Source organism: Eschrichtius robustus, chromosome 11 (genome assembly GCF_028021215.1).
Source record: "Eschrichtius robustus isolate mEscRob2 chromosome 11, mEscRob2.pri, whole genome shotgun sequence".
Classification (NCBI taxonomy): Eukaryota; Metazoa; Chordata; class Mammalia; order Artiodactyla; family Eschrichtiidae; genus Eschrichtius; species Eschrichtius robustus.
This window is the reverse complement of record NC_090834.1, coordinates 111,060,510-111,083,730: the sequence shown is the minus strand read 5'-3', so window position 1 is coordinate 111,083,730 and position 23,221 is coordinate 111,060,510. Positions and strand designations below refer to the sequence as shown.

Here is a 23,221-nt window from a genome sequence, read left to right as displayed (position 1 = left end):
TGCCGGCAGATCTCCCGCACAGCATGTACACCTGGACGCTTCTTTCCCTTCCTCTCAGGGGAAAAAGGATGGAGAGCAGAACGTCGCTCCTAACGTTCGCGTCCAAGTAGAAACCACACGACTCGTGTGCAGCTTTATCAGAAACAGTTAATGTTACGTGACTGAAGAAAAACAAAAGGGATGGTTGTTTTTGGAAAGTTGCTGTGAGAAACCCTTGTCCAAAACCTGTGGCAGTGCCCTGCCTACGTGGGGTGTAGCTGACGGGTCCCCGGGGTCACAGTTCTGGTTCGATGTCAACCACGTCTGTCCCAGGAGCGGTTATGAGAAGAGCCGGAACGGGACTTCCCTGGCGGTCCAGCGCTTAGGACGCTGCGCTTCCACTGCAGGGGGCACGGGTTCCATCCCTGATCAGGGAGCCAAGATCCCGCAAGACGCACAAAGGCCAGGCTCGATGTTCTGAGACCACACAGAGCAGAACAGCCTTTGGCAGACCTCCGGGGCTCTGGGTGACATGTGTTTGTTTTTAAGGTAAAAATAGTGCCACAGACTTGGCCAAGCACTTCATATTTATCCAATGGCCCCTTTTCAGGGAGGTGGAGCCCCAAGGGACAGAGCCCCCGGTTCACAGCCAGGTCAGGCTCGAGAGCCCACGCGGCCCCCTGCGCTCCAGGACACCCCCCCTCACGGTCCACGTCACACCTGGGACTGGTATTTGGCGGACAACTGAAACCACGTTACAGAATCAGGGAAAACGTAGCTAGCGTACAGAGAAACTATCATTCAGAGAACTGTTCTCCAACATTTGCTCTGTACCTTTCCACTTTTAGGGCCCGTATAGGCATTTGTGCTTGTTCTATACACTTTTTTTTGATGTGGACCATTTTTAAAGTCTTTATTGAATCTGTTACAATATTGCTTGTTTTGGTTTTTTGGCTGTGAGGCACGTGGGGTCTTGGCTCCCCAACGCACCCCCTGCATTGGAAGGTGAAGTCTTAACCACTGGACCACCAGGCAAGTCCTTCTATACACTTTTATTGTGCCGTTTCCCGTTGTGTCACAAAACTGGGGAAATTCTGTGCTTTCTGAGGGCAGGCTGCCTGCTTGCTCAGTGTCACCTCAATGCCTGGCAGCGTGGCTACAGTGGAAGCCTCCTGACCACTGAGGACCGAACAAACGGAGGATTCTACCTGGCCTAGAGCTCCCACCTTCCGGGGCCAGTTTCTTGTGCAAGCTCACCGCTCACCCACCACCAGGCTCTGCAGCTTTGCCCCAGCGGCCCAGAGCCACCACGGCCGGCCCACCTCCAGGCCCTGGGAGGCGGACCGCAGTGCTGGAAGGAGGCGCTTTCTCATCCATCACCTCCTCTGTCCTGGAACTCAGATCTCTGCCTCGGGCGGTGAGATTAGGTCACAAGACTGGTCTACGGAGGCTGCTCCAACTCCCTCACCACGTGGACCAGAGCAGCTCGCCAAGGGAAGCCTTGGGACGTCAGTGCCCAGGGGGACCAGCGCCTCACCTCACGTGGCACGGAGTCGGCCCAGTGCCGGGTCCCAGGCATCCGACACTCCCGAGTGCTGTAAGCATGTGCTGCCAAAGCCTCCATGAGAACACGTGGTGCGACAGAGGGTACAGGTTCCTGCCAGGGGTGAGGACCGTGCCGGGGATGCAGGCCGGAGGCCAGGGTGCCCAGCACCCTCACATTTCAGTAGCATGTGCCATAAACCGTGAGAAGACTGGCAACACCTCTGAAATCTGCCTCCGTTCAAGAAACGTGGACACATTTTCCAGATCACCTATTTCCCAAAGCGACCCATTAGCCAAGCCACTCTCATACACTGACGACGACGACGACGTGTGTGTTATCCACAGAATGAGCCCCGACCCGAGGTCCTGAAGAGGCAGATGCTCCCGGCAGGCGGGGGGATATTCAGTGCACAAACCAGGCCAGGCCACGCCACTCCGGGGCTGAACTGGCTCAACTCCCACACTTGTGATGAACTGGCTAACACCCGTGTTCCCGGCCAGGCTTCCGGGGCCAACAGAGTAGGGCCACTTCTGTCCTGTCGGCTGCATGACCCCAGCTCCTAGCAGTGCCTGGCACTAAGCATCTGCCGAAGGCTCGGTCCACAGCCTGGTGGGGAGTGCTGCTAGGGTCTCAGCAACCCAAGGTCAAGGCGGCATGGCATGATGTCACAAGTGGCTTTCCCAAGGTCACAGCAGGAAGGCGCGCGGCATGGCCGCTGGGCTCTCTGCCACTTTATACAATACACAGCAGTGTGTATATGTCAATCCCAATCTCCTAATTCATCCCACCCCCCTAAACACTCCCCTCGTTAGTGGTCCCCGGAGCTGTTATGAAATGAAGCCTCCCTACTCCCAGGTTGGGCCTGTAATAACCTTCAAGGGACACTGAAATCGACTACAATGGGACTTCTGAGAGCATGTAAAATGAAATCATCATCAATGGGAAGAGAAAATTCTTTGTAATGTGGCGGTTTCCTCTGTAAAGGCCCTTGCTTCACTAGGGTTACCTGAGAAGCAGGAAGAAAGATTACTTCTTAAAATCACAGGCTCCAGCTCCCTTGCCAACTCTGTTATCAGAAAGATAGTGGTTTTGACACAAAATAGTAACACGCTGTGGAATCACAGGAATCATACTTCTCCGAACTAGCATCCGCCCAGCCCTGTGTCCACACCTGACCACCTCACAGGCATCGTCTCACCCCCATGCCACCTGCCCTGCGAGACGGGTCTACACTGCCAGCCTCGAAGCCTTTGGCAACCGTGGGGACGGCAGAAGGACTCAGTGGTTCCAAGCGCGGGCTCCAGAGCTGGACGGCGTTGGCCCCCAGCCCAGCCCCCCCCATTACTACTGACTTGCCTCCAGTTCGACTGTGCGCCTCCTCGCTCGGACAACGGCCAGGTTTATAACCCTAACTGCTACCTTTTATAGGTCCCTCCTACGTGTCGGGTGTGGCCCGCAGTGACCTCCGGTAGGAACTCGTTTAACCGGGAGGAAAGCACCTCCCTCTGAGGGTGATTACAGTGCCCAGAGCCGGTGTGGGCCCTCAGGCGGCTCCCTGCTGGGTCTTCACACGCTGGCACGGAGGGGACGTGTCAACTGCGGCGGAGGGGACCGAAGTTCAGAGTGGGCAGATGCCTTTGGTCCTGGAGAAGAGCAGCTGGGTCATCGCGAGGCCCCTGAGGCGGGCGAGTCTGAGTCCCAGGACGAGAGGGACACAGGGTCCCCACTCTCGCTCTGGAGGGCCCGGGCCCGCTGACCCTCCTCGATGAGGTCTGCCACCAGGTTCAGCCGGCAGGCCCTGAGCGCCCTCACCAGGTGGGATGCGGCCGCATCCTCCCTCCTGCTGTTCTTCCAGACTCTCAGCGACTCCCTCACCTGTTCTGCCAGGTTCCGGGGATACTTCTCCTCAATGGCTTCAATCTTGGCGTCAGACACTCTGAGGTGACGAGCCAGTTTCCTCCAGTCCTTCCCCACGTTATCACAGATGATGTCAAACGCTGCCCGCAGGTCTGGGGAGGGAAAGAACACAATGACTGACCAGAGATTACGGGAGCTCTTGAGGAGACAGGTAACCCCACACTCCCTGATGGGCTCCGCGGTGCTGACCCAAGGGCTGGGTACCAAGAGGTCCTCCCGCAGAGGCCAATGACACGCAGCAGCAGAGGGACCCGGGGAGGTCGTAGAAAGCCCAGTCCTGCCGCAGCTAATCACACCCTGAAACACTACCCAAGAGGCGTGGCCAGCTCTGAAGACTTAATGGTTGGGGTGTGTTATAACGGAGATACCTACGCAGGACAGGGAAATGGAGTTGCTCCCCCATCTCACCCTACAAGGGGTGGAACGGTGGCCCCTAAAAAGTATGTCCACGTCAAACCCCTGGAACCGTGAATGTTAACTTATTTGGAAAAGGGCCTTTGTAGATGAGATTAAGTTGACGATCTTGAGATGAGGGGATCATCCTGGATTATCCAGGTGAGCCCTAAATCCAGTGACAAGACCACGTGCCATGGAGGCAGAGACTGGAGTGATGCGGGCACAAGCCAAGAACGCCTGGAGTCCCCAGAAACCAGAAGAGGCATGAAGGGTCCTTCCCGAGAGCTTTCAGAGGGAGCATGGCCTACTGACACCCTGATTTGACTACTGAACCGAGAACTGTAAGAGCACCAAATTCTGTTGCTTTAAGCCACCAAGATACGGTAATTTGTACGCCAGCCCTGAACACCCCGATTCTTATTTTGGAAGATGTCCTGACTGACACCAGTCCTCAGTCTCTGTCTACTATGTCCTCATCTGCTGAAAAGTCACTACTGAGATCAGCATGACAAACTACAAAAGGCTGTTTCTGGACGGGGGCAGCGAGAAGAGGAAGGACAAAATGCTTCTTGGAAGGCTCCTGCAAAGTTGCATCTTCAGCTACAAATCCCTGATATGCTGTCAGCCGGTGTGCCAACTCCTCCAGCTCTGTGAGGTGGGCACCTGTGTTACTGACCACTTGTACAGAAGAGGAAATGGAAACACGGGAAGGTAAGTGTAAGTTATTTCTTGAGATCACACAGCCAGACAACAGCAGAGCCAGGACCACACCTTGATGGCCCACTGTGCAAAAACTGTCCCTTATCAACCAACCCGTACCTGCTGTGACGCTCCTGGTGTACTTCCACTGCACCGGGGAGGTGAGCAATGTCCTTTCCTTTCGAGTAATCTCTAACTTACCCGGAGGGAGGGGGAGGTGGAGAAAATACTGAGGCTGGGGGATGGGTGTCCATGCTCTGCAACTTAGGCTGTTAACTTCTGTGCACTATCGTTCTCCCATTTGCAGAGGGGGTATATTACCCGTCTCCCAGGGCTGTTTAGGGAAAACCCACGCAAACCGAACCCGGAAAAGGTCAGGCGCCCGGGAGATCGAAACTACTGCTGGTCCAGCTGACCTTGCCTCCTCATGCCCCCGCCCCGCCCCCCCGGCTCCTCCGGCGCGGCCCCACCCCCGCCTGGCTCCTCCGGCCCGGCCCCGCCCGCCCCCACCTGGCCCCTCCAGCGCGGCCCCGCCCCCACCTGGCTCCTCGGGCGCGGCCTCGCTCCCCCCCCACACTCCTCAGGCCCGCGCCCCCGCCTGGCTCCTCCGGCGCGGCCCCGCCCGACCCCCAGACCTCAGGCCCCCGCCCCCACCTCGCTCCTCCGGCGCGGCCCCGCCCGCCGCGCCCGCCTCGAAGTCTTCCAGGCGCCGCAGTAGGTCCTGGCGCCGCAGGGAGACGAGCATCTCGCGGAGCAGCACGGTGTTCTCGGGGCTCATCTCGTTCTGCTCCAGCAGCACGGAGAAGAGGTCCAGGCCACTCTGCACGCGCTCCAGCTTCCTCTTGCCCACGCGGCTCTGACACAGGAACTTGAGCTCGGTCAGCTCGCTGCTCGACAGGCCGGCCGACACCGAGTGCAGCAGCACCAGGAACGGGTCCATGGCGGCGGAAGCGGCGGGGCCCGGCCCTCCTCTGGCTTCCCCCGGCCTGGCCCGCCGCCCGCTCTCTGGCCCGCGCCCCCGCAGACCCGGCCCGCGCCTCCTCTAGCGCCCCGCGCCCCTCGGCCTAGCAGCTGAGGTTCCCACTTCGAGCGTCTGATGCCCCTTCACCGGAAGTCTCCCTTGGGACTGCTTTCTCTCGCGAGAACTCCCGGGGCTCGCGCATGCGCCCCGAGTCCAACGTAGCCATTTCCGCCCGGGGGTGGGGGGGTTGGCTTGCGGCCGCCGCCAGGGGGCGCCCCAGACATGCTGACGGCGGGAGTACTGGGACCACCTCTGCGCCTGCGCCCTGACGACCTTCTCCCTCTAGGTGGGCGCCTGCGGCCGTGGGTGTCCCGACGGTCCGGGCGCGGGCTGCGTTTTCTGTGGAAAGTTGCACTGCGGATGCCGATAATAAATGCATTTATTTATTAACATTTGTGAAAATGCATGTCCTTTAGTGCCCCCTGGAGATCTGTGTGCAGAAAAGACTATTCAGAGGTTTATTTAGTTTTAAAAGTTTAATAACTACTTGATTTTTTAAAGTTATCCTCATTATTTTTCTGAATGCTTATTAGCGTTTACTGACGCCTACTGCGTACCACGCAGTAGGTTCTGGAGACAAATCGGGAACAAGGTGCCGAAGGCCCCACCTGCCCGGAGCTTACAGCATCAGGACACAAGTTTACCTAACACAGATAAGAAAGTGCAGGAAAGCCAGAGGTTAATGCGAGTCGCGGCCAAGAGGATAGGGGGATGGGGAGTGTGGAGGTGGGGCGGCGCACGTTGAGAGGGCGGGGTCCCAAGGTGCAGGTGCACGTGCCGGGTGTGAGGGGCCAGGTGTGTAGGCTTGGGGGGAAGAGGGCGGGGCCACAGCAAGAGCAGAAGCAAAGAGGAGGGCGGAGGTTGCAGGAGCAGAGCCGGGGAGGAAGGGGGTGGTCAGCGAGGGGAGGGAGCGAATCAGGAGGAGCCAGCTAAGACCGCGGCTTTACTGCCCCTGAGCCCCAGCAGAGGGTGAGTGGAAGAGTGAAGTCATCTGAGTTACCTAGAGGAAAAAAAAAAAGTATATATATATATATATATATATATATATATATAATTGAGATATAATTCACATTCTCTACAACTCACCCTTTTAAAGTGTATAACTCAGTGGTTTTTAGTGTATTCATAAGGTTGTGCAATCCCCACCATTAGCTAATTTTAGTTTCGTCTCGCCCATGTAGAAACCTGGTACCCATTATTAATCACTTCCTTTCCCTCGCTCTCTCTCCAGCCCCTGGCAACCACTAATTTACTTCTGTCTCTCTGGATTTGACTGTTCTGGACATTCATGTAAGTGGAACCATACACTTTTGTGTGGCCTTTTGTGCCTGGCTTCTTTAACTGAGTGTAACATCTTCAAGGTTCATCCTTGTAGCCTGTGACAGTGCTTCATTCCTTTTCATGGGTCAGTAGTGTTCCGTTGTACGGATAGACCACATTTGTGTATTCAGTCATCAGCGGATGGATCTTTCAGTTTTTTCTGCTTTTTGGCCATTATGAATATAATAAATCCCCTACGTAGGAACCTTCAAGTTGCGAACTTTCAAAGATGCGAACGTGGAACTTACTAACGAAGACCTGATGGAATTGGAGGCCCAGAAAGGACAAAGAGAGACAAGAGGAAGAAGAATTAACTGAAGAACCAAAGAGATTCATGATGCAGGAAATGGCAAGGGGATTTTCTTTATTTGAGAAGGCACTGTTAGTCTTTGTGGCACAGGACCCGAACGTAGAACAGTACACGAAGGTTGCAGCAGCCATTCGGAATGCAATCCAGTGCTACCGTGTCGTCTATGATGGGCAAAAAAGAGCTACTACCCAGACATCACTGGATCATTTTTTTCAAGAGGGTAGATAGAATTGAATCCAGCAAGGAACTAGAACCTGTGCCATCAACGTCAGGCGTGAGTGAAATTGCAGCTTGCCCTCCATCTCCTATTGCTGACCATCCTTCAGCTCTACCATCTCCCACCTCCTCTCCCTCCTCCAGTCAGTAACTCTTCCTGCCTGTTCCCTGGATGCCAGCCCCTGGATGCCAGCTGTTGTACTACTGTACTTTTCAAGGTACTGTACTGTAAGATTAAAAATGTTTTCTGTATTTTTTGTGCTTGTTTTTTATGTATTATTTGTGTGAAAAGTATTATAAACCTATTACAGTACAGTAGTATATAGCCGATTGTGTTAGTTGGGTACCTAGGCTAACTTTGTTGGACTTACAAACAAATTGGACTTACGAACACGCTCTCGGAACAGAACTCGTTCGCGTGTAGGGGACTTACAGTAATGCTACTGTGAGCCCTGAGTTACATTTTTATAGAATCACTGGGTAGAACCCAGGAGACGTCACAGTAATCCAGATGAGAGGTGCAGCCTTCTTTTGATTGTGGGGTGTACGTAAACGAGAGGCATTGAGGATGCTTGTAAGGTCTGAAAGATGGAACGTCCATTGGCTGACCTGGGGGAGGGTGTGGGTGGGGTTGAGGCAGGAGATAGATGGGCCCCAGTTTAGACATTTACAACTAGCCTCCTATTTATGCTTTAAAAATAAAGATAATAACAGGAACAGGATAAGCAGCTGGACTTTGTCTCCTGTGGACGCTTCAAGGGAAAGGGAACGGCAGAAACAGAGAGGGGCTGAGCCCTGCTGGTGTAAAAGACAAAGAGACCACATAGTTCTCATTCTTGGGGCCAAGGAGACCCCCCCCCCAAGACTATGCATGTGCAGAAAGGTTAAAGGGAGGGGGAGCTAGACCATAATATGTTCTGTTAACCTCTCAGAGACCCTTGCGCTGGAATCCATCTGGGCTAAAAGATGCACGTGCACACAGGGGAGGGCCCTGAGTCAGACCAGATATGGACTCAGAGCCAGACAAAGCAAGATGATTGGCCAGAGGGAACCTAGAAGAATTCCCCCATATGATTTAAACCACCCCCAAAGGCACATGCCTCTCTCTCTCTCAGCCTGCCTGTGCTTTCTGTCTTCTCTCCTAATAAACACTTGACTTGCCTCACTACTTTTCATCTCTTTGCTGAATTCTTTCTTCAAAGCAGATGAGAGCCAGGGCCCTGCTCCTAGCCAATATTCCCTGGTGGTCTAGTGGTTAGAATTCGGCACTTTCACTGCTGTGGTCCGGGTTCAATTCCCAGGGAACTGAGATCCCACTTCAAGCTGCCGCTCACTGTGGTCGCTCACAGCCACCTGAGATCAGGGTGAGTTTGGGGGAGGATCTAGTAGAGATGTTGACTGGATAGTGGGATGCGTGGACCAGGGTTCGGAACAGAGATCTGGGCAGGAAATGTGAAGTTGGGAGTATCCTGCAGATAGATGGTGTTTGTGATGGTTAATCTTATGTGTCAACTTGACTAGGCTAAGGGGTGGCTGGATAGCTGGGAAAACATTATTTCTGGGTGTGTCTGTGAGGGTGTTTCTGGCAGAGATTAACATTTGAATTGACTGACAAAAGCAGATGGCCTTCCCCAATTTGGGTGTCATCATCCAAATAGAACGAAAAGGCAGAGGAAGGGAGAATTCGCTCTCTCTGCTTGAGCACCGTTGCCCCCCGCCCCTCCCCCCCGATTTTCAGGCCTTTAGACTCAGACTGAATCACACACCAGCTTTCCTGGTTCCCAGCTTGCAGATGGCAGACTACGGGACTTCTTGGCTTCCGTCACTGTAAGTGAGCCAATCTTACAATAAACGTTCTCATTTATCTCTATATATCCTATTGGTTCTGTTTCTCTTGAGAATCTTGACTAATACAGTATTTAGATCACCCACAGAATGAGGTCACCAATGGAGGGAGAGGAGAAAGAAAAGAGGACCAAGGTCCGAGGCCAGAGGGCGGCTACTGTAAGGGAGACATGGAGGAGCCAGGGGGGAGGCTGGCGTGGGAGGGTTAAACCACATCCCCATCTGCTGGATCCCCAGCCCTGCTGCCGCATTTCTTGGTCCCCGGCACGTGGCATCTCCTGACTTTACTACACATTTTGCTTCCTGCTCTGTTTTTTGCCCGTCTCCCCTGCAGAACACTGCAGAAGAGCCCAGAACACTGGCTGGCACTTCATAGGAGCTCACAAAATATTTCTGACTGAATGAATCTTGTACAAGGCTTGGTTAATCTGAATCTCCATTAGCACAATTATCCCTGCGTCTGACCCACTACCTCGCAGTTTGTAGCTTATCTTTTTATCCTCTTTACATGATCTTTCACAGGGCAAAAATTTTAACTTTGGATGAGGTCCAGTTCATCAAATTTTCCTTTTATGGATTGATGGTTATAAGGCTATTCAAATTGTCTATTTCATCTTAATTGAGTTTTGGTAGTTTGTGCAGTTTTGAGGAATTTGTCCATTTTTCTAAGCCTTAGACTTTATGAGCATGGTGATTTGTAGTATTCGCTTATTTTATGTCTCAGTCCATTTTGTGCTGCTCTAGAAAAGTACCATAGACTGGGTGGCTTATACACAACAGAAATTTATTTCTCATGGTTCTGGACCTCTGTGATCAGGGTGCTAGCAGGGTCGCATCCTGGTGAGGGCCTGTTCCAGAGTGCAGACTCTGAGTTCTCATTGTAGCCTCACGTGGAGAAGAACAGAGAGGGAAGCAAGTTCTCTCCAGACTCTTTGAAGGGCACTAATTCCATCATGGGGGCCCCACCTTTGAACACCATCACAAGGGGGGAGGGTAGAGTTTCAACATGTGAATTTTGGGGGAACACATTCAGTCTGTAACATTATCCTTTTAATGGCTATGAGACCTATAATGAACCCTCAATTTCATTCCTGAAATTGGTGATTTGTGTCTTCTCTCTTTAAGTTTCTCTGTCTTGCTGGAGGTTTATTGATTTTTTTTATTTGTAATGAACCAGCTTTTTGTTTCAATGATTTTTCTCTATCCACCCCCCTCCACTTTTTATTTCATTTTTTTTTTTTGCTTGTCTTGGCTATTTTATTTCCCTCTCCTTGCTTTGGATTTATTTTGCTCTTTTTTTTGTTCTAGGTTGTTGAGGTAGGCACATAGGCTATTTATTTCCAAGGTAAGCATTTAGTTTTATGGATTTTCCTTTCAACATTACTTTAGCTTTGTCCCACAAATTTTGATATGCTGTGTTTTCATTTTCATTCATTTCTATGTGTTGTTATTTCCTCTGGGACTTTCTCTTTGACCCATGGATTATTTGGAAGTATGCTGTGTAACGTACATGTGTTTAGAGATTTTCGTGTTGTCTTTCTGTCACTGATTCCTAGTTTGATTCCCTTATGGTAGAGAACACACTCTGGATGGTTTCAATTCTTTTAAACTTGTTGAGCTTGTTTTAGGGCCCAGTATGTGGTCTGTCTTGGTAAGTGTTCCCTGGGTTCTTGAGAGAAAAAAAGGGTGCTCTGTTGTCATTGGGTGGCATGTCTATAGATGTCAAATAAGTCCTGGAACACCCCCCCCGCCTCCAGCCCGCCCCAGGCTCCTTCTCATGCCTTCAAGTATTCTGATAGAAGTTCTGCCCACCTAAAGGATTTCTCTTCACTGCTGTCCCTCAGGGATGCCTCAGAGACGGGCTGTAGTGCTGCAACTGTCCACTTTCAGGGGGTGCCTGTGTATCATGTAGAACCCCCCATAAACCAGGCCTGAGTGTTCTCTTCCTCTGTCAAGTGATCATAGGGAACTCCCCGTGAAGCCACAGGTGAACATGAGTGTACAACTGTCTATTTGAGTCCCTGCTTTAAATTCTTTTGTTTATATATCCAGAAGTGGAATTGCTGGATCATACGGTCATTCTATGTTTAATTTTTTTGAAAAACCATCCAAGTGTTTCCTGCAGCAGCTGCACCATTTCACATTCCTAACAGCAATGCACAAGGGTTCCAATTTCTCCACAGCCTCAACAACTCTTATTATTTTGTGTGTTTTGGATAATAGGCTTCCTAATGTGTGTGCAGTGGTGTCTCGTGGGTTTGATTTGCGTTTCCCTGATGACCATCTTGAGCATCTTGAGTATCTTTTCATGTGCTTATTGCCCATTTGTATGTCTTCTCTGGAGAAATGCCTATTCAAGGCCTCTGTGCACTTTTAACTGGGTTGCTTGTCTTTTTGTTGCTCAGTTGAAGGGGATCCTTATATATTCCGAATATAAACCCCTAATTAGAAACATGGTTTGCAAATATTTTCTCCCATTTTGTGAATTGCTGTCTCACTGTTGATTGGGTATCCTTTGATGCAAAAAATTCTTAAATTTTGATGAAGTCCAGTTTATGTGTTTTCCTTTCACTTGACATTGTCTCTTTAAAAAAAGAAATGAGAAGCCTGCGCACCACAACGAAGAGTAGCCCCGGCTCGCTGCAACTAGAGAAAGCCCACGCACAGCAACGAAGACCCAGTGCAGCCAAAAATAAATAAAATTAAAAAAAAAAGAAAGAAAATGCATCTTTTGCCTGTTTCATGGATGGACATTGGTCTTTATTCATGAGGACGGTGAACAGAGTTACTTTCCTTTCTTTTTCTCCTGTGTCGTCTCACTGTGCTCCGGGCTCTTTCTTTTTCTGTTTGTTTTGGTCTTTCTCATTCCTTTTGAAGTCTCTCCTTGGATATTTGGGACTCTGGGCTTTGCTTGAGGGTAGTTAGTTTTTTCCAAAAAAACCCCCAAAAAAACCTCCTTCCTGGGGGCAGGGGTACATGGTGGACAGGACAATGGCCCCCAAGGTGTCCAACCCCAATTCCCAGACCTTGTAAACGAGTTAGTTTACATGGCAGGAGTGACTTTGCAGGTGTGATGAAGATGAAGGACTTTGAGATGGAGCGATCATCCTGGGTTATCCCAGGGACCCAACCCATCACGGTCCTCATGAGCGGAGAGCTGGAGAGACAGCCGCGAGAGAGGGACTGGCCACCATGGCTGGCCTGGAGATGGTGGGAAGGGCCCAGCCCTGCCCACACCTTCCTCTTAGCCCAGTGAGACTTGCGTCAGACATCTGGCCCACGGAACTGTAAGGTAGTATGTTGGTGTTTTAAGCCACTGGGTTCGTGGTCATCTGCCACGGCCACAAACAGAAAACCTACACAGGCCCCACATGCTGGGTCTCTTTCTTCCCTAAGGGCAGTTCCCACAGACAGCCAGCAGGAGGCGGCAGCCACCTACAAGCGAAACCAGACGAACACTCCTGCTGCGGTCAGGATAGGGATCAGGACAGGGTGACAGCTGGGTGAGGAGGGGTGACCAGAGGGGAGCACCAAAGGAGGCTTCTTGGGTGCTGTAACATTCTGAGTCCTGACTACAGAGGTGTGTGATTTCTGGGGAAATTGCTTGTATACTCAAGATCTGTGTAGTTTTCTGTATGTTATACTTTAATAAAAAATGTTGGGGGAGAGAGAGATGAGGGGGAGGTGGCGGGGGGTGTGGAGAGGGGACAGCAGGAATGGACACACTAAATAAATTACCTGGCAGAGCTCAGGAAATCAGACCTTAGTATGTACAAGGTTGCCTTTTTCCCAGGGGTGCATCCTGGCAGGCTCTTGGCAGGGGCAATGTCCACCAGCCCTTCTGAGCAAACCAGGCTTAAAATGCTTGTGCTGAGCCAAGTCGGTGTCTCTGGGCATCAGATGTATCTTTGCTACAGGCTTCTCTGACAAAGGCTGTGAGTGAGCATGGGGTGGGCTACTTGCTGTGGGCATATCTGTGGTCCAGAAGGCACCAGACCTTACCTCCCATGGGCCCCTTACCTCCTCCACCACCATCCCTGTCAGCTTGACTCAGAGGTCCACTTGGCTCAAAGGCAGAAAGGCCCAGTCATCAGTCTTTTTGTCATCCATCCATCCATTCAAATGTTCATCCATCCATCCATCCATCCATCCATTCAAATGTCTATCCATCCATCCATCCAAATGTCCATCCATCCATTCAAATGTTCATCCATCCATCCATCCATCCATCCATCCATCCATCCATCCATCCATCCATCCATCCATTCAAATGTCTATCCATCCATACATCCAAATGTCCATCCATCCATTCAAATGTTCCATCCATCCATCCATCCATCCATCCATCCATCCATCCATCCATCCAAATGTCTATCCATCCATACATCCAAATGTCCATCCATCCATTCAAATGTTCATCCATCCATCCATCCATCCAAATGTCCATCCACCCATCCATCTAACTACCCAACCATCCATCCATTCACCCATCCACCCATCCACTCATCCTTCTATCCTTCCACCCATTCAAATGTCCATCCATCCATCCATTCAAATGTCCATCCATCCATCCATCCATCCATCCATCCATCCATCCATCCATCCATCCATGCATCCATCCATCCACCCATCCACTCATCCACTCATGCATCCATGCAAATGTCCATCCATCCATCCACCTTTCCTTTCTCCCTCCCTCCCTCCCTCCCTCCCATATCCATCCACCCATCCATCCATCCACCCATCCATCCATCCATCCATCCCTCACTCACTCACTTATTCATTCAGCACTTTCTGGTGCCTCCTCCATGCCTGGCACTATGTCAGTGCTGCTTCCTGGCCTCTTTTCTGGCAAGTGTTAGCATTTCTCTACTTTGCTGTGGCTCTTACAAAACATGGATGGGTGAATGAGTGTTGCCGAAGTGCGGAGCACACACCACCTGTGGTGGGGGGCACGGGAACATGCAGGTGAAAGTGTGTGGGTGCTGGGGATGTGGGTGCCGGGGGCAGGGGCTCTGAGTCCAGCCTTGGGGAGGGGACAGCCCTGTCTCAGGCACACACCTTGGCCAAGCTCTGTTCCAGGGAAGCCCACAGCTGGTCCTGGATCCCAGGACAGGGACTGGGACTGCGGCTTGTCTAGAAGGGCCAGTGACTCCAGGAGCTGCAGTCTCAGCCGCCCCCTCAGCCAGTGGGAGAGTGGGGAGAGGGGCCGTGATCGTCAGAAAGGACACGTGCCTTCTAAAGAAGAAGGGCCACCACTGGTCTCCAGTCAAGTTCAAGAATGTGACATGGTGAAAAATACAGCTGTGTCATCAGATGGCGTGATTTTTCAAGAGAACATACAAATCTGGATTTTTATGTGTATGTACCGGGTTTTTATATATTAAATTAACTAAAAAAATTTAATAAGCACTGAACCTATCAAACAGAGGCATCTTGGGCTGATTGCAGCTCACAGCAGGCTCCACCTTCAAGAGAGCTGCTGAGTCCCCATAAAAGATGCTGGCATGAGTGCCCCCGGCCCCAGACCTCAGGCCCCCTGCAGGCCCTGGTCCTTCACTGTCTGTGCTTGGGGGCCCAGCCCTGCCCAGCTCCCGCCACACCACTCTGGGGACCAGAAGCAAAAACTGTTCAGTGCTGGGTGCCAGGGGCCTGGGTCCGAGGGATGGCTGTGTAGCCAGCTTGCTGTGTGACCGGAGCAGAGCCCTGACCCTCTCTGGGCTTCACTGTGTCCATCTGTGAAATAATGGCACCGTCTGACCAGCTCATCTCTGGGGGTCCTTTTGCTGCCAGATCCCAGGTCTTTGTGATGTTAATCTGTTGGCTTTCTTCCACCCACGTCTACCACCCTCGTCCAAGTCCCATCATTGCTCATCTGAATTTCTGCAACTCTCCTCTGTGGCTCCCCACCCCACTGCAGTGTCTACCCAAAGCCACCAAGACCTCAAAATGTGAATCAGGTCCATCACTGCCCTGGTTAAGACTGCCAGCCCCTGCCGTGGACTTACCACGAAGCTCGAGGTCCTCACTAAGCCGGGGGCTGGTGCGAGTTGGTCCCCGATTCCTGCCGCCTCCTGCCCCGTCTCCTGCCACCTCCCCCCCGTGCCTCCCCTCCAGGCATGATGAACTTCTTGCTGCTCCTCCAAATCACCCAGCACACTGCTGCCTCAGGGCCTTTGCACATGCACTCTGCTGCCTGAACCATCCTACCTTCCTCCAGGGTTTTACATTCTGGCTCCTCCTTGTTCAGACTCCAGGGGCCTCCCTGCCCAGCTTGGTCACTCTGAGTGACTCTCAGTCACACCCCTGTTTTATTTACATCAGCTCCCCTTCCTTCCTCTGAGATGATCTGGTGCTGGGTTCATTTTCTCGTTCAGCCTCTGATGCCCACTGCAAGAGGTCATCCCCTGAGGGAAGGGGCTGTGTCTCCCTTGCTCACGGCTTCATCTTGAACGTTGCCTGGATGGATCTCTCTAAGGGGTGCCAAGGAGCCCTGTCATCTTGGGCAAGTCACCTCCCCACTCTGAGACTGTTCGCTCATGTACTCATTGGGGCCAAAGATCCTCCCCCTGGGAGGACCCATGAAAGGGGAGGGCTTCCGGCAATGCTGGCCCTGGGAGCCACCCTCATCAGGACTAAGGAAGAGGTTCCAAAGCTTTAGAAGGAACTTTTATTTTTTTATTTTTTAATTTATTTTTTGGCCGCCTTGCACAGCATGTGGGATCTTAGTTCCCCGACCAGGGATTGAACCCGCACCCCCTGCAGTGGAAGCGCGGAGTCTTAACCACTGGACCACCAGCAAATTCCCCAGAAGGACATTCTTGACTGAGCAGCAGTCAGGGCCTCGTGAGCTCGGGCTTGCTGAGACTTCCCTGGGGACGCAGCAGCACAAGGGGCGCCCGAGGCCCTCCCTAGCCCTGCAGGTGTGCGGGTCAAGGCCTTGCTGACGTTTGAATGCGAAAGATAGTCTTTCTTTCATGAAATGATGGTGATTATAGGTAATGAATTAAAGAAAAAGTGCCCCCACTTGCCCAAATGAAAGCACTGGCAACCCTGGGATGGTCCCAAAAAGGTTTGGGGGAAATTTTAAGTCCACAAAATCCAAAATACTAAAATCTCTGTCGGGTTGCGGGCACCAAGGGTTGGGATTTGGGTATCGTGGAAGAGGCTGCTGGGAAGGTGTGACCACAATTCCCCCCCCCCCGCCCGGCGCACATACGTGTACAGGCATGCACACACACAGACAAAACAACACAAACGCATATGCACGCAAATCACACACGTGTGCACACACAGACACACACGCCCATGCACATACTCGCGGACAGACAACGTCCCAGGAACATCCTGAACGAGCCATGTGTCTGGGGCTGAGGATGCGGAGGCTTATGAGTCCCTCCACATTTGCAGGTCCAACCACGGGGCTCTGGGGTTGGCCCCTCGAGTTTCCTGGGGCAAAAGTCACGCAGACAGGGTTTGAGAGGAAGGTGTCATGTATGCAAACTTATTCAGATGAGCGTTCAGCCACGGTCCTCTGTGGATTTGTGTACATTCACTTTTTTTCTAAAAAAGAATGGTTTCCATAAAAGGATTTTTGGTAATCACCTCATTTTTAATACAATGTTTATATACAAAAAACCCCATTTCAAACCACTTACTGTACAAGAGAAAGTAGAAGCATCAGATTGCATGACTTTAGCAAATAACGAAAATCTGCTACACCTACGGACTTCCCCCCCTAGTTGACAGCTCACAGGAATGTCAGCGTCTCACCGACCACACGTTCAAGACAGACACGTTTATCTTTTCGTGCCTCCCTTCGGTGAAACATTTCTTTTATGTTTCTCTGGGTGCTTGAGAAATTTCAGATCATCAGTTAGTATAATGGCTGCAAATTGAGATCATTCTTATCAGCTATGAGATTTGTTTTCACAAGCTTTTAAAATGATAACAGTCCAACAGTAACATTCCTGTAAGTAAAAATATAGAGAAGTGTTACCAAAATAGAAGACTTTATTAATAAAAATCTTTGGTATTAACAGTATTTTAAATTCCTCTCAATGATATTTGGTTAGCTAATAAAATAAACGCCTTCTGCCTTTGAGCTACAGAGAAAAAACCCTTACATCCACTGTAGAATTGATTAAAAAAAAAAGCCCAATAAATATTCTGAAGCTGCAAAAGTACCCCCAGAAGCCTTAAGACTTCTTGCAACCCTGAAGCCGTCTGCAGAAATGCCTCCGAGGTCATAATCCCTCGCCGCCCGTTTTTCTGTCACCCTGAGGTGGGGGAGGCATGTGGCTGCTGGTGGGGACCCCAGAGGTGCCAGTCACCGCTCATTCAGGACACCTGCACCCCGCTAGTTCTCCAAGAGTAAATTCAGAGCTTCCTGGCCCTCTGGGTGGACAGAGCCAGGGCACCTCTCTTTCTGACCAGTGTCTCGGTTTCTGAATCCAGGGAAGGAAAAGGTGATGAAAAATCTCACTTTTTCAACCTAGAGACAGGTGATGTCTTTTGGAACTGGTGTCAGCATCGTTTATTCCTTACCCACTTCTCTGTTTGCCCTCAGATCTCGCACCAGCTTTTGTCTAATGCCTTGGAATACCACCTCGCCTCTCTCTTAAGGCATCAGGAGGATTAAAGACGACGTCTTCTGGGGGCTGTTGCTCACCGCCAACGGCCAAGGAGACCCCAGACTCCAAGCATCGCTTCCGCAAAGCCCCTGCGTCCGCTGTGTATCACCCTGTCCCCAGCAATCACTCTGATTAACCTTGAATACTAAAGATAACAGAATTCCCTGCCTAATGGTTTTGTGCAAAAACAAGAAAAACAAAACAAAACAAAACAGAAAAAGACGGGGAAATGTTGTCCTATCAGAAGAAAGTGGTCTTCCAGGCTTGTCACAAACCCAGGGGCCACTGGGCCAGGGGGTTGTGAGAAATCGCCTGCCCCGGGAGAGGGTGTGTGTCGTCGATGGGGATGCCCGGCAGCTACAGGGCGCCCCCGGGGAAGTCGGGGCTGTCCGGCGGGGCAGGGGGCGTGGGGCTGTGGTTGTTGAAGGGCTCCGCTTTCTTCCGGTCCTTCTCCATCCACGTGTCGAGCAGCTGCTGCTTGCCCTGTTCCTCCCTCATAAACAGCTCCACCATGAGGACCTTCTCCTTGTGCATCTGCTGGCTGATGTCCTTGGGGATGTCAGGGATGACCCAGTCCACAAAGTCGCTCATGAACATGACCAGGTTCTGGAAGGAGAGTCAGCACCAGGGGGTGGGAAGGAGGACCTGGGAAGCACTCCCACTTCCACCTGCACCCCACCTGGCCGTGCCTTGTCCCATCACAGCCCGGCCCTGGGACCTCAGACGCACCTGGACTTCCCTGGCCTCGGTTTCCCGGAAGGTATAAATGAAACAGGAAACCAGCCAGGGGGCGGCCTCCGGTGGCCGACTTTCTTGAAAGAATCTGAGCTCAGTAAATAGGAAACGTCTCTGAGTGGTTCTGAATCTCTTGGCTGGGAGGCTTAAGAAATGATCTGATTGGTTACACATCACCAAATATAACAAGTGTTAAGGCTTTAAGGGAAAACAGTCAAAATACAAAGAGCTCAGAAACGCAGGGAGCTTAAACTGTCTCTGATGGTTCCGCAGGCCCTTCTGCCATTTGTAAGGTCTCCCGGGATCACCCTGAACGTTTGCCGCCTCCCTGGATGCATTTCTGGTCCATAAGGTGCAAATGAGTTGGGTTTTACGGAAAAACGGAAATCTCTGGTTTTTAAACTTCCGTCTGACCGGCACTTGTTAGTATGTATGGCTGAGTTAGTCACCTTGTCACGGAAGGTGCTGGTGTCCCCCCATCCGCCATCACCTTTCTGGGTTGACGCTCCCAGCCCCCAGCTGTGGTGGGTGCTGGCTGCTAAGGCTCACAGAGGCTCGTCTCCAGGGAACTATCCTCCCCTGTCTCCCTGTTCCCGGCCTGGACGGCTGCAGCCAATGACTGGCCAGGTGGGCAGACTAAAGGCACTCTTTTGCGTCAAGGTGGGCCCACGTGTGTGGTGGGATTCATGGTCCAGCCCAGACCCCCTCCCAGCCGAGCTCCGTGCCCCCAGCCCCTTGCAGGGCCTTCCCTCAATGGCAGGCGTGCACCAGAATCCTTGGCTCAGGCTCTGCTTCTAGGGAACTGGGCCCCAGACACTAGTTCTGGCTCCAGAGGGTTATGGAAAGCTGGCGGACAAGGCAGTGGGGCCTTGGGGGCCGGAAGCCCTGCCAGGGCCCACACTGTGTAGAAGGGGCAGGGCTGGGGCTTGAACCCAGTGTCTGGATTCCAGGTTCTGGGGGCCACACAGGAGGGCAACCCCAGCACGGCCTCCCCCGCTGGGACCTCAGGGCCGCGTGCATCAGCTGCTCCCCAGTCTGGGGTCCTGTCCACTGGGATTCGCTCGGGCCTCAGAGTTAGCCCCCCTCCCCAGAGACTGGGCCAGACGGGGCCAGGTCCCCTGCCTGCTGCGGGGGGCAGGGGGGCGCTGGTGTCAGCCGGGAGCCCACTGCCCTCCTGTCCCTGCCAGCCCTGTCCACTGGGGCACGTCTCCCGCTGCACAGTGACAGGGGAGACTGAGGTGGGTCCCTCCCAGGTCTCCTTCAATAAAGATGCCTTGCATTTAACTAAACCTGCGTTCCCTGAACGACCCCAGTCCTTCCGGCACCCCCCTCCCGCCTTCCTTTAACTGAGGAGGGTCTGGGACCTGTCCTTGCCCAGGGCCTGGGGTCACCAGTACTCCGCACCCTTGGGTGCCCAGGGCAAGTCCTCCAGCCTCCGAGCCCCCGACGCCGGCCAGCTGCTGTCCCCCTGACCCTGTGCTGGGCATACAGCGCCTCCTCGGTGCCTCAATTCCCAAACCTTCTGGAAGCAGACAGGGCCCTCGCACCTGGAAGACGATGACAAAGGCCAGCCGGGCGGCCAGGACGGCCCAGAAGTCCTTGGAGATGTCGTACTTGTGTTCCGACCATGGTGGCTCCCGGTAATCTTTGTACCTGCAAAATGAAGGTGGGTCTTCGACAGGAACTGGGGTCTGGCCGCACCGAGGGGCTTGTGAGTGTCAGGAAAGCCTGAGTCGGACCCTGGGCCAACTGTAGGACAGCACCCTCCCTGGAGGAAGAGGCCCCCTTCCAGCCCACTCACACGCCCAGGGAGTCTCCCCACGTTGGAGGGGGTGCCAGCACCCACGTGGGCTGGACAGGCCAGAGGGGTGTCCCCATAAGTCCAGCCGTGGGCCCACAGAAGGGGGCTCTGGGACCATCTGGTCCAGGGGTTCCAAACTTCTGAAGGCAGTGGAGCCCATTTTCTAAAAAGAAATCCCACCTGAGACTCCGGTAGGTCACACAAAGCAAGTGGGGCCTCCCTGGTTGAAGAGGAGTGGGGTCCCTAAGCCTAGAACCTCAACCCAACCCCCATCATCCGCAAAACTCCAGGCAGGGTTCCATGAAATCCTGTTCTCCAGTCTCAACCCTCTCTGTCGGGGAAACTATTGGAAAAAATGAAACGTTTTCTCAAAGTAGCCCTTGTACGATGTTAACCATACAGTTGGTGTGGTCAGGGCACCAGGGAACTGTCCCCAGGCCCGCCCTGCCCCACGGGGCCCAGCGCCCGAGGGGCATGTCTCTCCCTCTCCCAACTGTTAGCTCCTTATCTCCGTGTAATAAATACCAGCCCACCCCTCTTCTATCACTTCCAGACATTGCCCACGACCACCTGCTGGGAGACAGGTTTGCTTACTTCCCTGGCCCCCAAGGTCCCACCTCTGTCCCTTGTGCAGCGGGAGTGGTGGGTGTCCCCTGGGCTTTAGGTCTGCCTTTTTCTCAGAGGCCCAGAGCTGCCTGATGTGGGGCAGGTGAGGATGAGAACCCGGGTTCTGTCCCCACCAACCGCCCCCAAATTTGGGGGGTGCTTGGTTTGAACGGGGCTGACCCCCTCTGTGTGGGACATGCTTCCCTAAAGCCGTGTGAGGAAGCCGTGGCCAGGGCGGTTTCTAGGTGCTGGGCTGCAGGTGTGTCCTGCTGGTTACTGAAAAGCTGAGGCCCAGTTGGGGAGACCTGGAGAGGAGGCACCTAGCTCTGTGGGCACAGGCCTCGCATAGACCCAGAGCCGGCTCCCGCCTTGCTGTGTGTCCCTGCGCCATCGCTTGGCCTCTCTGGGCCTCGGTCTGGCATTCCCTCACTTAGTCACGTCGCAAGTATTTATTGAGCAGCTACTGCATGCCCCTGCATTCCAGGGGCAGAGCTTGCGGGGGGCACAGACAGGGCCCCTCACCCACAGAGCTTTGTGTCTGACGGAGCTGGATGGGAGTCTCGGAGGGCCTGTTCAGAGCTAAGCTGCCAACCCCAGAGATAGGATTGGGCTGGGAACACACCCTCTGGTGCCAGCTGCTGAGCCACGCAGAAGATGCACCACCTGATCTCCGATGGGAACAGGCATCCCCTGTTCTCCCAGCATCAGAAGCCACACACATTTTCTCTTCCCTCTTCTTTCTGTTCTCAAGGCCAGCTGCACCAGGATGCTGGGAAATGTGTTTGGGTCACCTGGCAAACTCCTATGCATCCCTCAAAGCCCACTTACATAAGAACCGTCCAGACGCCAACCCCACCACCTGCACTGACCTCTAACAGAGATGATCTTACAGTTTTCCTTGCTTTGCTCTTGTGCTAAGCCTGCCAGCTCTCCCTGGGGAGAATAATAATGCCCTCTCTGGGGCTGCTGTGAGCATTCAATGAGACCATGCCTGTTTCAGTGCAGGAATAAATGGTAGCCAGCGGTGGTCACAGTACTCAGCTCTGCTAAGCTGCCTCTCCCATACCTGCTGCCCCAGGCTGGGCTGGGTGCTGTTCCTCCCACAGCCAACTCCTCTGGGAGGCGGCTTGACAGGGGAGCGGCCGGCAGCATGGAGCTCATGGCACCTACAGCACTTAATAGTGGGCAACGGTTGGGTAGGCCTGGCTAAAGCCCAAATCCCAGGGAGCAGAGTGGACTGGCCCATGGCCTTCCTTCTCTGTGGGGGTAAAAGTAACAAGGGTCTCACTTGAAAACCAGGTCTCTGCTCTGTCTCCTTGGCCTCCCCCTGCATGGCCAGGACTCCTGACCGATGCATGGATGGGGAGCTGCTTCCGGGGGCTGGATGCCCGATGCCCGATTCTTACCCAGGAAACACCAACACTGACATTTCTGAGGGAATTTATCATAAAATGACCACCTATACCCCTGCCTTCTTTGTTCTAAATCATTCTTCCTCTAAAATTCATTTTGAGTTAAATAGGTCGGCCTGAGTGTGTTCTTGGCGTGGGATGTTCAAACAAAGCGAGAGAAGTGCAGCGCTGGCTGAGAAGCGGCAGGGGTCCTGGACCAGAAGCTCGGGGGTCTCTGGGGCCCGTGCCTGCGGAGGAGGGGGAGGAAGGGACCTTGAGCCCCTGCCCTTGGCCCCCAGCTCTCCAGGCAGACCCTGCCCAAGGCGACCACGCAGGGGGTTGAAGCAGATCACCTGGGCCTTTCCTGTGATGTACGTGCTCACATACATGTGCCTTGAAACATGCGGTGGGTGGGATTCTGAAAACCGGGAAGCATGTCGTGTTGCATGTTTGTCTGTCACATGCCCTTTCTCGTTGGCAGGCCTGGCTGTACCGGGTTCCAGAGTAGGTGTGGTCCCTGCCCTGGCACAGAACACACGGCACGTCGTGTAATTTCTCTTTAATCACTTGGGGTCAGCCGGGCACATCCGCTGTTGCAAAGCCATCAGTAGCACCTGTGCTGGATAGGTCTGCCTGCCTGTTCCAATGACCGCACGCGGTGCTGTTTTTCCATTTCTTGAGTCAGTTTTTTTTTGCAAGCAGCCACATGCCACTGCTTGTTGCTGTCAGCACCCTGGACCCTGGCAGTCTCCTCCACTTCCTGCTACTAGGGCAAGGGTATGAAGACAGACAGGTGAGCTTGATAG

General features: G+C 53.0%; 2 protein-coding genes and 1 long non-coding RNA gene across 3 annotated transcripts in view; 1 reads left to right on the top strand and 2 right to left on the bottom strand.

Annotated features, from left to right (window-relative positions):
* Positions 1-1,016: 1,016 nt before the first annotated feature.
* On the bottom strand, positions 1,017-5,662 carry FADD (Fas associated via death domain). Its single transcript, XM_068555438.1, has 2 exons — positions 5,192-5,662; positions 1,017-3,534 (listed from the first exon to the last, which is right to left on the bottom strand). Exons 1-2 carry the CDS (start codon positions 5,475-5,477, stop codon positions 3,188-3,190), a joined length of 633 nt encoding a protein of 210 aa, XP_068411539.1. The 5' UTR covers positions 5,478-5,662; the 3' UTR covers positions 1,017-3,187.
* A 2,879-nt stretch (positions 5,663-8,541) lies between these two features.
* Positions 8,542-11,929, top strand: LOC137771222 (uncharacterized). Its single transcript, XR_011075342.1, has 4 exons — positions 8,542-8,768; positions 9,143-9,231; positions 10,558-10,594; positions 11,846-11,929. It is a non-coding gene; the product is annotated as an uncharacterized lncRNA (long non-coding RNA).
* Positions 11,930-16,860: 4,931 nt separating this feature from the next.
* The window catches only part of ANO1 (anoctamin 1), a 90,279-nt gene continuing 83,918 nt past the window's right edge, over positions 16,861-23,221 (bottom strand). Inside the window, exons 27-28 of the mRNA XM_068555710.1 lie at positions 20,165-20,270; positions 16,861-18,488 (exon numbers count right to left, since the gene is read on the bottom strand). Coding sequence (XP_068411811.1) covers positions 18,240-18,488; positions 20,165-20,270 — 355 coding nt within the window. The 3' untranslated portion in view covers positions 16,861-18,239. The remainder of the gene's footprint in view (positions 18,489-20,164; positions 20,271-23,221) is intronic.

Bases quoted from the DNA above. Each gene is read 5' to 3' on its own strand.
- FADD (XM_068555438.1), bottom strand. From the start codon at position 5,477: ATGGACCCGTTCCTGGTGCTGCTGCACTCGGTGTCGGCCGGCCTGTCG. The intron at 3,535-5,191 runs GTGGGGGCGGGG...TTCCCTCCCCAG, and splicing joins GGCCGCGCCGGAGGAGCGAG to ACCTGCGGGCAGCGTTTGAC.